General features: G+C 50.4%; 1 protein-coding gene across 1 annotated transcript in view; it reads right to left on the bottom strand.

The window, feature by feature from the left end:
- The window catches only part of iqgap1 (IQ motif containing GTPase activating protein 1), a 110,608-nt gene that overhangs the window by 29,969 nt on the left and 64,432 nt on the right, over positions 1-16,207 (bottom strand). The window contains exons 10-17 of the mRNA XM_059945901.1: positions 14,011-14,174; positions 13,009-13,096; positions 12,582-12,745; positions 11,476-11,636; positions 9,946-10,070; positions 8,803-8,966; positions 2,273-2,363; positions 571-738 (exon numbers count right to left, since the gene is read on the bottom strand). Coding sequence (XP_059801884.1) covers positions 571-738; positions 2,273-2,363; positions 8,803-8,966; positions 9,946-10,070; positions 11,476-11,636; positions 12,582-12,745; positions 13,009-13,096; positions 14,011-14,174 — 1,125 coding nt within the window. The remainder of the gene's footprint in view (positions 1-570; positions 739-2,272; positions 2,364-8,802; positions 8,967-9,945; positions 10,071-11,475; positions 11,637-12,581; positions 12,746-13,008; positions 13,097-14,010; positions 14,175-16,207) is intronic.

Genomic DNA, 16,207 nt, shown 5'->3' with positions numbered 1-16,207 from the left:
TTCCTACAATAGAGGCTGAGATATGACTCCCCCAGCACCAGGGTCAGTGGCTGGGCTGGAGAAGCAGATTCCAGGAAACACCAAAGCCCTGAACTGAAAAGCCAACAACAAGTAGTGGATACGGCCCAGTCCATCACAGGTAAAGCCCTTTCAGCACAGAGCACATTTACATGGAGTGCTATCTCAGGAAAGTAGCATCCATCAGCAGGGTCCCCCCACCATCTCTCCTCACTGTTGTCACCAGGAAGGTGGTACAAGAGCCTCCGGACCCACACCACCAGGTTCAAGAACAGATATTACCCTTCAGCCATCAGGTTCTTGAACCAGAGGGAAAACTTCACTCACTCGATCACTGAACTTCACGTAATCTATGGACTCACTTTCAAGAACTCCCAACATTTAATGCTTATTTACTATTATTTGGCTTTTTTGTTGTTTCTTTGTACTAAATGAATCTCAGGGTAGTAGATGATGACACACATGTACTCTGATAACAAATTTAGTTTGCACTCTGAGCACCAGGGTCAGTGGCTGGACTCGAGGGATTCAGTGAGAGGACCGTGACCTTACCTTCTGACTTCTTGGCTGCCTTGGCTTGGGTTAGTTCCTGCTGGTAGACGTCCTCACACTCCGAGGTGACCCCATACAGACCCACGTCCGGGGATCGCAGCGAGGACAGGATCTTTGCTGTGTCCCCGGAGTCCACCGCCTCATTGATGGTCAGGATTCCCAGAGAGACTGGGTGGGCAAGAGGGGAGAGAGTCAGTCAGACCAGAGGAGCAGAGAGGAATTAGAGAACCTCCTAGGACCACAAACACCACCTTGTTCCTGTAACCCCCGAGGGCCCAAACACCTTCACGTCTCTGTAACCCCTCTGGGCCCTACAAATCCCTCCCCATCTCTGTAACCCCCTCCATCCCCTACACCCCTCCCTGTCTCTGTAACCCCCTCCAGCCCCTACACCCTCCCCACCTCTGTAACCCCCTCCAGCCCCTTCCCATCTCTGTAACCCCCTCCAGCCCCTACACCCTCCCCGTCTCTGTAACACCCTCCATCCCCTACACCCCTCTCCGTCTCTGTAACCCCCTCCAGCCCCTACACCCTCCCCACCTCTGTAACCCCCTCCAGCCCCTTCCCATCTCTGTAACCCCCTCCAACCCCTACACCCTCCCTTTCTCTGTAACCCCCTCCAGCCCCTAAACCCTTCCTATCTCTGTAACACCCCTCCCCATCTCAGTAACCCCCTCCAGCCCCTACACTGCCTGTCTCTGTAACCCCCTCCAGCCCCTAAACCCTTCCTATCTCTGTAACACCCCTCCCCATCTCTGTTATCCCCTCCAGCCCCTACACCCTCCCCACCTCTGTAACCCCCTCCAGCCCCTTCCCATCTCTGTAACCCCCTCCAACCCCTACACCCTCCCTGTCTCTGTAACCCCCTCCAGCCCCTACACCCCTCCCTTTCTCTGTAACCCCCTCCAGCCCCTACACATCCCGTCTCTGTAACTCCCTTCAGCCCCTACAATCTCCATCTCTGTAACCCCCTCCAGCCCCTACACCCCTCCCCATCTCTGTAACACCCCTCCAGCCCCTACACTCCGTCTCTGTAACCCCCCTCCAGCCCCTACACTCCCCGTCTCTGTAACTCCCTTCAACCCCTACACCCCTCCCCATCTCTGTAACCCACCCCCATCCCTTACACCTCTCCCTGTCTCTGTGGGGGTAAGTGAGAGTGTTCGTTCATAAGGTTACGGGTTTGAGTATGAACAATGTGGACAAGATTCGGCAAGGGTCCAGATGCCTCTCTGTCCTCTGACCCTCAATTCATATCCGACACCAGCTGCTGTTTGGTGAGTTCGAAGAACTGTGAACCTATTAAAGAAGTGTGAGATTCCCATCGCTGACGTCCTGTATGAAGTTGGGGAACTTTTGTGTTCAGACTCTGGGGAGGGGACTCACTGTCGAAAGGGGTTCTCCACTCCGAGGGGATCTTTGCTGGGGGGAGGGTTCCTCACCCCGAGGGTGGTCTTTGCTGTGCTGGGGGGACTGACTAAGGAAAGGGTCTTTGCTAGGGGGAGGGTTCCTCGCCCCGAGGGTGGTCTTTGCTGTGCTGGGGGGACTGGCAGTGGAAAGGGTCTTTGCTGGGGGGAGGATTCCTCACCCTGAGGAGGATCTTTGCTGTGCTGGGGGGACTGACTGTGGAAAGGGTCTTTGCTGGGGGGAGGGTTCCTCACCCTGAGGAGGATCTTTGCTGTGCTGGGTAGAGGGAACTCACATTTCTTGGCGTCCTCGGTGTCCTTGTTGGATCTCCAGATGGTGTCCTGGATCTCATCGAGCCAAAGTACAGCAGAGTCGTCTTGTGTCTCCTGTGGGGGGGGTGGGAAGGGGCAGTAGACACCATCAGTGACACAGCAGGGAATCACTGAAGAGACTCCCAGCCCCACGTACGGCTGGCCCGTGAGTGACGTGTGTAGCAGTGGCCCAAATCTCCTTGGTCACTATTTGTTCAGCACCTTTCAAAGCCTCTGGGCATCCCATAGAGCAAGTGACAGCCAGCGAGCCTCTTCTAAAGTCCCTGATGAGATTCCTCAAAGGCTACTGTGTGTATGTGGTGAGAAGAGATAAAACTTAGACCTCACAGGATAGCACTGTAGTGTAAGTTAATGAATTATGCACCAATGATCACTGATCAGAGTTCGATTCCCGCCACTGTCTGGAAGGAGATGTTCTCCCCATGACTGTGTGGGTTTCCTCCGGGTGCTCTGGTTTCCTCCCACAGTGAGTTGTGGGCATGCAATGTCGGTGACACCTGGTGGCTGCTGGTGGTACATCCTCTGACTGTGTTGGCTGTTGACACAAAAAGACATGACAGGCTTCGATGTGCGGGTGACAAACAAAGCCAATCTTTATACACTTTTCATTGACCACTGGGGCTTTCAGTGTTGGCAAACCTGTTCTGCGTAAACAGAACAAACACTTCTTTGTTTTTTACTCTGTAGTGTCAGAGGCTTGACAGAAGTTTAGAAATTTATGAGTGGCACAGATAAGATAGGCAGCCACAATTTTTTTTTCCCGGGGGTGGGGTACAAATGTCAAGATCAAGAGAAATTTAAAGGGGATTTTTGAGGCATTTTTTTGTTCCACAGAGAATGGTAACTGCCCAGAACATATACTACATCCACAGTCATTCCATAAGCCCATATGACACAGGAGAATTAGGCCATTCAGCCCATTGAGACTGTTTCACCATTCCGTAATGGCTGATTTATTATTCCTCTCAGCCCCATTCTCCTGCCTTCCCTCTGTAACATTTGATGCCCTGACCAATCAACCTCTGCTTTAAATATACCCAAAATGGCTTGGCCTACACAGCCATCTGTGGTAATAAATTCCACAGATTCACCACCCTCTTGATAAAGAAATTTTTCCTGAAATCTGTTCTAAATGGACGTCCCTCAGTTCTGAGGCTCCGCCCTCTGGTCCGAGATTTCTCCAGTATAGGAAACATCCTCTCCACAACCACTCTATCTTGGCCTTTCAATATTTGATTGGTTTCAAGGAGATCCCTCCTCAATTTTCTCAACAGTAGTGTTATTGGCAAACTTAAGCTTAAATATGGCATATCTTTTTGCCATATTTAAATTTAGATATGGGTGAAGTAAGGGATTGTGGTGAGACACCACGGTTTACAGTGACGTGGTAGCAGGAAACATAACCAACTTTACTAGAGACCATGACCCGCAATGACATCGGCCCACCAGCAGGGGGCTGTGCGCCTTCTGCAATGACAACTCCCTTGGCTTGCAGTGACACTCCCATGCCACCAGTGGGCAGTGCCCCTGCAATGATAGCATCGCCTCATCCCACAGTGACACCTCCAATCCACGAGAGGGTAGTGCTCCCCTCACTCCAGGTGACATCACTCCCCTGGACCACAGTGACACCGCCACAGAACTGGGGGTGGGGCCCTATGCAATGACACCTCCCCAGCACCAGGGGCCTCCTACAATAACATCATTCTCATCAGCTGCAGTGACACAATTTTGAAGGTATAGAAAGGATAAACGATAGCAGACTTTTACTACTGATATTGGGCAGGACAAATTTAGAGGTCATCGGTTAAGGTTGAAAGGTGAAAAGGGAACCGGAGGGGAAACTTCCTCACTCAGAGAGTGGTGAGAGTGTGGATCGAGCTGTCAGCGGAAGTGATGGATGAGTATGAGTTTAACATTTAAGAGAAATTTGGATAGGTACATGGATTGGAGGGGGATGGAACAGGTTGATGGGACGACATGGACTAGATGAAGTGCTGTATTGACATCTTTGAACCACAAGGGGGTGAAGCCTTCAGCAGTGACATCAACCCACATGACCTGCAGTGACAGCTCCCCACCACCAGGGGTTTGGTGTGCCCTGCAATGACATCACACACATTGCCAGTAATGACACCTCCTCACCACTAGGGGCTGCTGTGCCCTGCAGTGACATCAGTCTCATGGACACCTCCCCAACGTCAGGGCGGGGAACCTGCTGTCCCAAGCTGTGACCACCCAGGGGCAGCAAGAGGTGACCAGTCTCTCCCGATACTAGGGAATGTCCGACGGGACTGCCCAGTGCCGGCTTCAGCGCTGCCTGGGGCAGCTGACCACTGCAATGGGCAGCAGAGGAATGGTCTGTTTCTGAGGGTGAAGAGGATGGGCTGCAGGAAAAAGTCAGCCTCCGTGGAGGAGAGACATTGAGTGGACCTACTGCATTTGGACCATCGACTGTCGATTGTCCCCCACAGAGGCTGCTGACCCGAGTTCCTCCAGTGCTCTGCGTGTCAGAGATCTGACTTCGCTCACCATCACAGTGACAGCAGTGGCCACACTCCTCAAATTTCTGCCAGAGCCTCAAGGTATTCTGGCAGAGGAGATACTGCCGGAGAGTCACAGAGCACGAAGCAGGCTCTTTGGCTCATCTGGTCCATCCTGAACACAACATCCTGCCAGTCCAAATCACCCACATTCACTCCATAACCCTCCAAGCCCCTCCCCTCCACATACCTGTCCAAATGCCCATTAAATGTTGTAACTATATCTGCCTCGACCACTTCCTCCTGAGCATGGCCAACTTCTCCCTGTAATTCCGTCCCTCTAGTCTAGGCTTCATAAATCTCTTCTGCACCCTCTCCAGCTTGATGATGCCTTTCCTATACTGTAGCAGTTATCATAACGCACAGGGGCAGCAATCATCAATTGCAGCAATTCCTGCCACGGTCTGTAAGGAGTTTGTACATTCTCTCTGGGACTGTGTGGGATTGCTCTGGTTTCCTCCCACATTTCAAAAACACACAGGTGAGGGTCAGTGAGTTGTGGGCATGCTGTGTTGGTGCCAGAGGGGTGGTGATACTTGCAGGCTGCCCCCAGCACATCCGCAGACCGTGTTGGTTGTTGATGCAAATGATGCATTTCACTGTAGGTTTCGATGTTTTGATGGACATGTGACAAATAAAGCTAATCAAACCTCTCTGCAAGGCACCTTTGCTCAGTCCACAGGGGTGATCAAGCTTCCAGACAAGTGCCCCTGGAATCCCACACACCTAGCCTGTGCTCCATCTGACTCCAACCTTGACCTCCCCACTTCTGACCTCTGACAAGGTCTCAACAAAGCCCAACAGCGGTCTGAGGAAGAGCATTTCGCCTGCTGCACAAGGCAAGACTCAACTGTTTCAGATAACCAGGCTGTGCATCACCATTCCAGTGACCATTTCTCCCCACTTCTCGATTTCAGAGACACTCACCACATGTAAGAAAAATTGAGTTGGGCATTTGAAACGTGCTGAACGAAGAATGGGGTGAGTTATTGAAAAGCCAACAAACCACCAGAGGAACAGTTCCGATTACAGAGAAACACAGCACAGTACAGGCCCTTCAGACCATGATTAACAGCCTGGTTTCCCTAGTTCATCCTGCATGTTCACACTTGCTGCTCCTCCGCAGAGACATCTCTCCAGCCTGTTTCCCCGTCCAGACATCTCTCCAGCCTGTTTCCCCGTCCAGACATTTCTCCAGCCTGTTTCCCTGTCTCTGTCCCGAGACATTTCTCCAGCCTGTTTCCCTGTCTCTGTTCCGAGACATTTCTCCAGCCCGTTTCCCTGTCTCTGTCCCGAGACATTTCTCCAGCCTGTTTCCCTGTCTCTGTTCTGAGACATTTCTCCAGCCCGTTTCCCTGTCTCTGTCCCGAGACATTTCTCCAGCCCGTTTCCCTGTCTCTGTCCCGAGACATTTCTCCAGCCCGTTTCCCTGTCTCTGTCCCGAGACATTTCTCCAGCCTGTTTCCCTGTCTCTGTCCCGAGACATTTCTCCAGCCTGTTTCCCTGTCTCTGTTCCGAGACATTTCTCCAGCCCGTTTCCCTGTCTCTGTCCCGAGACATTTCTCCAGCCCGTTTCCCTGTCTCTGTCCCGAGACATTTCTCCAGCCCGTTTCCCTGTCTCTGTCCCGAGACATTTCTCCAGCATGTTTCCCTATCCGGAGACCCTTCTCCAGCCTGTTTCCCCGTCCGGAGACATTTCTCCAGCCTGTTTCCCTGTCCCGAGACATTTCTCCATCCTGTTTCCCCGTCCAGACATTTCTCCAACCTGTTTCCCTGTCTCTGTTCCGAGACATTTCTCCAGCCCGTTTCCCTGTCTCTGTCCCGAGACATTTCTCCAGCCCGTTTCCCTGTCTCTGTCCCGAGACATTTCTCCAGCCCGTTTCCCTGTCTCTGTCCCGAGACATTTCTCCAGCATGTTTCCCTATCCGGAGACCCTTCTCCAGCCTGTTTCCCTGTCCGGAGACATTTCTCCAGCATGTTTCCCCATCCGGAGACATTTCTCCAGCCTGTTTCCCTGTCTCTGTCCTGAGACATTTCTCCAGCCTGTTTCCCTGTCTCTGTCCCGAGACAGTTCTCCAGCCTTTTTCCCTGTCTCTGTCCCGAGACAGTTCTCCAGCCTTTTTCCCTGTCTCTGTCCCGAGACATTTCTCCAGCCTGTCTCCCTGTCCGGAGACATTTCTCCAGCCTGTTTCCCTGTCCAGACATTTCTCCAGCATGTTTCCCCATCCAGACATTTCTCCAGCATGTTTCCCTATCCGGAGACATTTCTCCAGCCTGTTTCCCTGTCTCTGTCCCGAGACATTTCTCCAGCCTGTTTCCCTGTCTCTGTCCCGAGACATTTCTCCAGCCCGTTTCCCTGTCCAGGCAAATTTCTCCAGCCTATTTCTTTGTCTCTGTCCGGAGACACTTCTCCAGTCTGTTTCCATATTCCTGACCAGAGAGATTTTTCCAGCCTGTTTGCTGGTCTCTAAAGTGTTTACTTTCGTATTCTGTCTTTGTTAAATTCTTAAATCCTCTCAATTTGCTGGCTTTCAGTATTTTCTGGCAATATTAAAAAATATAATCTTGACATCACCCTTAACTTTCTACTGAGTCATAGTTTAATCACTTTGTCCACCAGGCATTTAATTCTCGAGGGAGTGAATTATAAATAATTACTTTAAATATTTATATTATCTGTTATCTTAACTTTGAATCTTGTTTTCCCGTCTGGCTATTACTGCTAATGTGTAGATGTTAGTACACCGCAATGTAGATAGAGGACTTTATTTCGATTAACACCATAGTCTGGTTGTTTAAAGCACCCTTAAACTGAAGAAAAAAGAACCTTAATTTTATTCATTTAATTATTGACAAACAGCACAGAACGGGCCCTTCTGGCACGTTGAGCCACACCAGCCCCAGCAATTCCTGATTTAACCCGAAGCTATCAGAGGACAATTTACAATGACAAATTAACCTACTAACTGGAATGTCTTTGGACTGTGGGAGGAAACCAGAGCACCCAGAGGAAACCCACACGTCCCACAGGGATGATGTATAAACTCATTGCAGAGGATGCTGGGAATGAACTTTGAACTCCGATGCCCCAGAAATATCTTTGAAAAACTGATGTCAATGAACTTCGTCAGATTGCACATAATTGATTTTAAAAAAACCTGTCCCTGATTGGATTCCTGTCAACAGATCCAGATAACGGTCTTGAAATGGGTGGGTGTGTTGAAGACGTTCTACCCTTGGTAGAATGTGGGAGAGGTTCGAGGGAAGGGGCATGGATTTGATGCCAAGATAAGAGAGGAATATCAAAGCCACTGTGGGGGTACAGGAAGGAGATGCAAACACAATGTGACCAATCATAGGTGAGGATAGGGTTCCATCTTCCTCAAATCCCTCCCAGCTTAGGAATGATGACTTCCAAACATCCAGCCATTTCAAGGTTGTTGGATCAGTGGTCAAGGAGCAGGTTAGTTCATTATCAGGGATCTGCATTGAGGAGGAATTCAAAGTTCAAACTAAATTTATGGTCAAAGTACATATACAACTCTGAGATTGAGTTTCTTGTGGCCACTCACCGATGATACAAAGAAACACAATGGAATCGATGAAAGGCCGTGCACAAAGAGAAACCACCAATTTGCAAAAGACAACAACTGATTTACTTTTTAGCTGGCTTGGCACAATATTGTAGCTTGTTCTATGTTCTAAACTGTGTAAAGACAAAAAATAAAAATAATAAAAACAAATGATAAAGTAACAAGTATTGAGAATGCGAGGTGTAAAGAGCCCTTGAACGCGAGTACACAGGTTGTGGGGTCAGTTCAGTGCTGGGCTAAGTGAAGTTATTCACTCTGGTTCAGGAGCCTGATGCTTCAACGTACACGCAATGGAGGTATCAACGGGGAAGAATGATCACCAGTGAAATGTCGCCTGCTGCTGCAACAGCACCTTACCTGCGCTTTTTCCCTCTTGGTTCTGATGAGCATCTCCTGGTAATGTTCAGCCACAGGAGGGGACACATCGGCCAGTTTGGCACTGGGCAACAGCAAAGCCTCCAGGGTCTTTTGAGAATCTCCTTCATCCACAGCTTCGTTAATCAGGCTAATTGCCTTAATTCCTGATGGGTGGAAGTGTCAGAATAACTTTAACCTTCTCAGGAGGGCAAAGCAACAGGCCGAAGAGAGCACCCCCTCCCAGAAACCCACTCCGTGTTATCCTGGCTTGTGCTGCGGGTGGGGCCAACGATCTTCCCAATGACTCTCTGGACACCAGGGGTGTGTGCATGGGATGAGATGGAACAGGGCCTTTCCACACTGGAGGTTGGATGTTGTGACTGTGCCAATAAGATTACAGCTCTAAAGTCCTCCAGACACCAGAAACTCAACTACCTCAGTCAGCACTGCAAGCACTATTACCATCCACGTACCAATTCCGACCTCTCTTAAATGTTGCAATCGAATCTGCATCCGCCACTTCCGCTGGCAACTCGGTCCCCACTCACACCACCCCAAGTTGACGAAGTTCCCCCTCAGGATCCCCTTCAATATTTGACCATTCACCCTTAACCCATGACGTCTAGTTCAAGTCTCAGTGGACAAAGCCTCCTTGCATTTAAATTTATACCCCTCATGATTTTGTACCCCTCCATCAAGTCTCCCCTCATGCTCCTACGCTCCACGGAATAAAGACCCAAACTATTGAATCTTTCCCTGTAACTCAGCTCCTCAAGGTCCAGCAACATCCTTGTAAATTTTCTCCATACTAGTTCAATCTTACTGATTCCTTTCCTGTTTCTTCTTGTCTGTTAGGGACAGAACAAGAGGCCGTGATTTGTTCTCGCTAGAATCGTGAAGACTGAATGGCGACTTCATCTCGATGCATAGGTTCTTGTGGGCCTTGAGAATATCGATTCAGGGATGATGTTCCCCTGGTTGGGGTATCCAGTTGCTGATTGGCTGATTAATGAACAGGTGTACCTAATGAAGTAGCCATTGAGTGCACATGCAATAAAGTAATTGGGATCTGAATCAGGAATCATTCCTGGACCTAAAACCCACATACCAGGAGCCTCCCACTCGTGATCGGCTGAAACTTACTGTCATGTTCCTCCTGAACCACCATATTGACCTGGTCAACTGTGGCCTGGATGTCGTTCCAGGTGAGGAACTCGGTCCCCTCAGCTCGAGCTTTAGTCTTCAGTTTCATCAGCTCATCGATGTACCTGGGGCGCACGAGAAGAGCCTGTCAGAGCCACGGTCCGCACACTCACGCAGCAGGTGCCGAGAGGGTTTCCGTGTTTGGGTGGTTAGAGGGAGGGAGGGAGGGTGGAGGATCGGGGTCCACACGGAAGCAAATGGGAGTCCAGTGGCAGAGAGTCATGAGGAAGCTTCAGATCCAGCGGAGATCTGCGCTCGGAAATGGGGAGAGTCAACGGGAAGCTTCAGATCCGAGGGCAATCTGTGCTCAGAAATGGGGTGAACGGAAACCAGCTGGACTGATCAGCTCACGTTATCCTGAACGGTAGGAGGGGTTTCAAGGGGTTGAATATTATTTTTCTTGAAGTTTAACATACCTATGCTTGCATGTATTTTTATATTATCACCCACATACATGTGATTTTTCACTGAATTTTCCAGTGATTGTACTGCAGCTGCTTCAGTATTTTTCTGGAAGGTTCTCAGTCACACCACTTGTATCTTGTCACTTCAGAGGTTAATTGTTATCACTGCAATATTTTTCTATTTACATATTTAGAAATACAGTGTAGAACTGGCCCATCTGGCCCAACAAGCTACACCGCTTGACATTTGCCTAGTCATAGGTGGCGGAGGGGTGGAGATACATCTCTACCAGAGGTGTAAGGTGCTCCTTCCCTCCGCCAGCCTGCAGGTTACCCTTGGGCAAGGTGTAGCACCTGCTCAGCCACGGCCCCCCCCACCCGATCAGGGTCACGGGAAGCCATGGGAGCAGGTGGATGATCATACGAACAGCCGGTGTGTATCACAAGTCCTGTTTATGTGACCACTGAGGACAGGCAGACAAACTCTGGAGAGTATTGATCATGATTGGGGGTCACCCATCTTGTAAAGACAATGCCCAGAAGAAAGCAACACCAAAGCACTTCTGTAGAATTTGCCACAAACAATCCTGATCGTGGAGACCATGATCGCCCAGGGTACGTAATGAAGAAAGTGAACAATCACAGGAAATTTTACGATGACCAATTAATCTACTAACCGGTACACTTTTGGACCGTGGGAGGAAACCAGAGCACCAGGGGGAAACCCAGCAGAGGAAATGAATATATTGTTATTGTTTTAGTCGGAGTTAGTTTTCTGTAGAGAATGACCAGAGAACTAATTTGTTCTCTGCTGTTTTTCATTCGAGTAACATTTAATCAAACAAGTTTTATGCTCATTCTTGACTTCTGACCCTCTGGATCGCAAAATCACCAGGATCTAACAATGGCCTTGTGCTTAAGAAAATGCTAGTGGTCTGTTGACCCTGCTCTTCTTCCCACAGACGCTGCCCGACCTGCTGGGTTTTTCTGTATCACTGTGGGAAGCAGGGATGACTGGGATTGATGAGGTGTTGGGTCGGTGGGGATGGAGGGATCAGGACCCTACCTCTGTCCATTGCCATCGTCGACATTGGTGAGACCGGTCACCCGGTTACGGATCAGCCTCCACACCTCGTTCATGTCACCCGCCTCCAGAGCACGGTTAATCAGTGCCACTGAGGAAAGCATCTCCACAGCTACCAGCAGCTCCGTGTGTGTCAGGTTGCCCTGGGCCGGAGACAATGCAAACACTCAGTGCCCAGATCGGGGAAACAGGTAGGCTAGACCAATGCAACAAACCTGAAACCCTTCAGCACCTGCTCCCCCCTCATTTACAGACACCTCCCCCACCACCAAAACTCCCCTGACCCGCTCCCCCCTCATTTACAGACACTCCCCCACCACCAAAACTCCCCTGACCTGCTCCCCCCTCATTTAGACACCTCCCCCACCACCAAAACTCCCCTGACCTGCTCCCCCCTCATTTACAGACACTCCCCCACCACCAAAACTCCCCTGACCTGCTCCCCCCTCATTTAGACACCTCCCCACCACCAAAACTCCCCTGACCCACTCCCCCCTCATTTACAGACCTCCCCCACCACCAAAACTCCCCCGACCCGCTCCCCCCTCATTTACAGACACCTCCCCACCACCAAAACTCCTCTGACCCGCTCCCCCCTTATTTACAGACACCTCCCCCACCACCAAAACTCCCCTGACCCTCTCCCCCCTTATTTACAGACACCTCCCCCACCACCAAAACTCCCCTGACCCTCTCCCCCCTTATTTACAGACACCTCCCCCACCACCAAAACTCCCCTGACCCTCTCCTACTCCTCAGACTGTAGGCAACAGAGGTTAACACTATAAGACACAGGAGCAGAATTAGGCTGTTTGACCAATTGAGTAATTTAATCATGGCTGATTTATTTTCCCTCCTCCCCAGGGAGAGGTTGGGGAAGAGAAAGAGGGGAAGGAGGGATTGGGGTAAGAGGGAAATGCGAGGGGGAGTGGGAAGGAGGGAGGAGCAAGGGTGGGGTGGGGGAGGGGGAGTGGGAGCAGGAGATGGGGTGGGGAAGGAGGGAGGGGGAGAGGAGAATGTGGGGGAAGGGGAGGGTATTGAGGGATGGGGAGAGGAGGGGAATAGTGGGGAAGGAGACGAGTCCTCACCTCCTGGCTCTGCTGCTGCAGGGTCCACAGTTCCTGTTGGTACAGGGGGGCTGCAAACTGATGAACTTCCGGTAACTGTGCCTCAGGGTGCTTCAGCTCCTTCACCGTCTGGTCAGCATCCCCGCCGCGGATCGCGGCGTTAATCCGGGACACGGCCTCCAGCACTGGGGGGGAGCGGGGGAGAGGGTGGGTATGGGAGGGAAGTGAATAAGAGAGGTCAGTGTGGGAACTGATCAACCGCAGAGGGGTCACCTCACAACCCCAGGGTACAGGTTACATGCATTGTGAGCCTCCCTCAGTGACTGCAACAGCCTCTGCCTCCTGTGTGGGGCATGGAGGGACTGGCCGGGGTAATCAACAAGGTAGCACAGCTCAGTGGAGGGGCTGAACAATTTCTCTGTGTTCCTTTGCGACAGCAGGTACTCACATTTCTTGAAGCGCTGAGCATCTTCGTTAGCCTGATCAACTCCAGCCTGTAACTCCTCTTTGGTCAGCGGCTCATTCAAGCCTTGCTCCTGAGGGAGAGGGGAGACGGGAGTGCACGTGAGTCCTCAACACCTTCTGCCATGAAGAGGTCACACTCAGGTTCATCTTCTATCTGGATAGCATCCAACTCGATGGGGTGAACATTGATTTCTCCAACTTCTGGTAATTTCTCCCCGTTCTCTTTTTCCAATTTCCATTCTGGTTCGCCTCTCACTTCCCTCTGGTTCCCCTACTTCCCTTTATTCCACTACCCACTCGCTTCTCCTATCAGATTTCTTCTTCTTCAACCCTTTACCTCTTCCACCTATCACCACCCAGCTTCTTACTTCATCCTTCTTCCCCCACCCTCCTCAGCTGGTTTCATCTATCATCTGCCAGCAGGAACTCCTTCCCTTCCTCCACCATTTCTGGCATCTTCTCCCTACCCTTCCAGTCCCGATGAAGGGTCTCAGCTGAAACTTTGACTGTTTATTCCCCTCCACAGATGCTGCCTGACCTGCTGAGTTCCTCCACCATTCTGTATGTGTTGCTCTGGATTTACAGTATCTGCAGTACCTTTTGAGTTTGTGGGGTGACACCCAACTATCGCCTGGAAGTAATTTCCTCTCTGCTTCTCCATTGCTGGCTGATATTACAGTCATCCACAACACACAGTCACCCACCTTCACGGAATGGGGCAGCAGAGAGGCCATTAGCCATATTCTTGTACTAGCCCCCCTCAACCTATTTCCCAGACAGAGATCTGCATTTACCAAACTCTTCTTTCGAAATTCCTTCCTACAACGCCCCAGGATGGGGACACTGGAGACTTGTCTGCGAGCATTACCCCAATCAGCATGGAGATCCTGTTCTGTGCATTCTCCTCCCCCTCTGTACTTCACTTGGCTGTGGGCAAGGAACCCTCGGCACCCCTCCCCTGCCTGCTAATCACCCTCACCCTCACCTGGATCTTCCGCTGTCTGCTGGCGGACAATTCCTTGAGGTACCAGTCGCAGGCCTCTAGTTCCACGCCTCGCAGGCCCAGGGCTGGTGACCGCAGGGTGTTGTACAAGCCCCGTGCATCCCCTTGCTGCAAGGCCTCCTCCACACACTTCAGACCCGACTGCACTGCAAGGGAAGGGGTTGTCTTTAACAAGGAGCATCAGCGAGGCCCAACTCCTCCACGGAAAGCCCCAAGCATGGCTGCAAAAGGAGGAGGGTTGGGTAGCAAGCCATCCCATAAAATCCCAGAGGTACAGAAACACACAGAGGCTTCAAAGCCCTCACCCCCGGGACAGGAAGGATTGAAGTCATGTGGGAAACATGGAAGTCGCATGGCACAGGACAGAAGTCTCTGGTGAGCTGATGCCCCAATCGGAGTGACGGGCTTAAGAAGATCAGCATGGCCCAGGGGTCAGCTACAGATCAGCAGTCACCATTGCAATATCAGACAAATCCCCAAACAGTACACAGAACACCACAGCACAGTGCAGGCCTTCAGCTATAGTATTGTGATCAACTATTTAACCCTTCCCATCCTACATATTCCTCCATTTTCCTATCATCCACGTGCTTATGGAGGATAGAAACCGGAGTACCCAGAGGAAGCACACGTGGTGATGGGCAGAAAGTGCAAACTCTTTACAACAGAACCGGAACTGAACTCCAATGGGCGAGTGGTTAAAGTGTCACACTAATCACAACGATACCGCGGCACCCAACTCTGTCTTGCTGTTATAAGATGATTCAACTGTCCTTCATGTAAGGAAAGTGAAGCTTTGATTTCTCAGTCTCTACCTCATCATGAACCTTGAACCTTATGGCCTGCCTGCACTACATTTTCTCTGTAACTCTGACACCATACTCTGCACTCATCTCTTGTACTAACCTCCAAGTATTTAAGTATGAAGTGCCACACAGACGAAAGCTTTCACTCTATCTCGGTACGAGGCAATAATAATAAACCGATTACCAGTAACTTCACAGGCAGTAAATAGAACCTGCACTTCACCATTTATCTTTTAGTTGGAGCACACTAGAGCTGAGATAATGGTTGATGAAGCAGTAAGGTGGGGCCGTGCATAAACATTTATTAATGATGTGTGTGAATTTTTTGTCAAGTGTTCTGTATTCCATTCATTTGAAATTTTTCTGAATAAAATAGTGGATTCCAGTTAACTGAGCCACTGGTTAATCGGGGCAACTGCTTATTTGGGACAACTCTTAAAGAACAAAAACTAATTCAAAGAGTATCTGGGACTCTCTTTGTTTATTTGGGACACGATGCCACTTATTTCAGACAGGAGCCTGTTGGCGACCAGTTTCTGACTCGCTTCAGTTGCGCGCACTTGTGTGGCCGGTAGACACTACACCGTGAGATGAGGAGAGCTGAGGGCCACTGTCAGTCAGAACTGACCATAGATATTGTGTCCTTGCTGTCTAGATGCACAAGCCTGCCTGTACGATATTGAGAACCTGAACCAAGCTCCCCCTCCCCACGATCTGATGAACCCAAAGGAATGGCAGAGACCGATACAGTCCGGCACAGGGGTTGCCAGTCGGCGTTGAACTCAATGTTTGGCCGCCTTCGGGACTCCAGCTCCGGATTTTTTCCCTCAGGGTTTACTCCCGAAGCCTTCCCCATGAGTGGGTAGAGCCACAAGGCAGCGGAGGTTTGAGATCAGTTTTCCATCCTCCAGATGAGCTGCCAACCGCGGCCGATGAGCCCCATCTGCCCGGAGCGACTAGTTTTAGGGCGCCAGTAACCCACTTTTTCCCCTTCTCCTCAGAAACTATTTCACTGGGTTTAGGAGCTAAGCCACACGTGAAGACTAGGAGCTGGACTTGGTTGTCAGAAGCTATTTGAGATGCACGCCATTGGGAACATTTAACAGGTAGTGGGGGCTTGTCCCCATTACCACTCCTGGCTATAAAATCCATTTTTAAACAGTTTTTAAATAGCCAGTGTTTGCGTTCAAAAAGCAGTGATTTTTGTTGGCGAGAAATAAGCAGTAAGGTAGCTCAGAACTGTTCTGCTCACTGCAGATTCAATCGCTCAGGCTCAGAGATGCCAGAAATAAGTGGGAGTAAAAATGAAACTATTTCACTACTTCAACAAGTTAGGAATTCTTTTGAAGATGTTGACAATCATCTTGAATGAA

This window comes from Hypanus sabinus, chromosome 21, assembly GCF_030144855.1.
Source record: "Hypanus sabinus isolate sHypSab1 chromosome 21, sHypSab1.hap1, whole genome shotgun sequence".
In the NCBI taxonomy this organism is placed as follows: Eukaryota; Metazoa; Chordata; class Chondrichthyes; order Myliobatiformes; family Dasyatidae; genus Hypanus; species Hypanus sabinus.
Note: the sequence above shows the minus strand (reverse complement) of the source record. Positions and strands in the feature narration are given on the sequence as shown.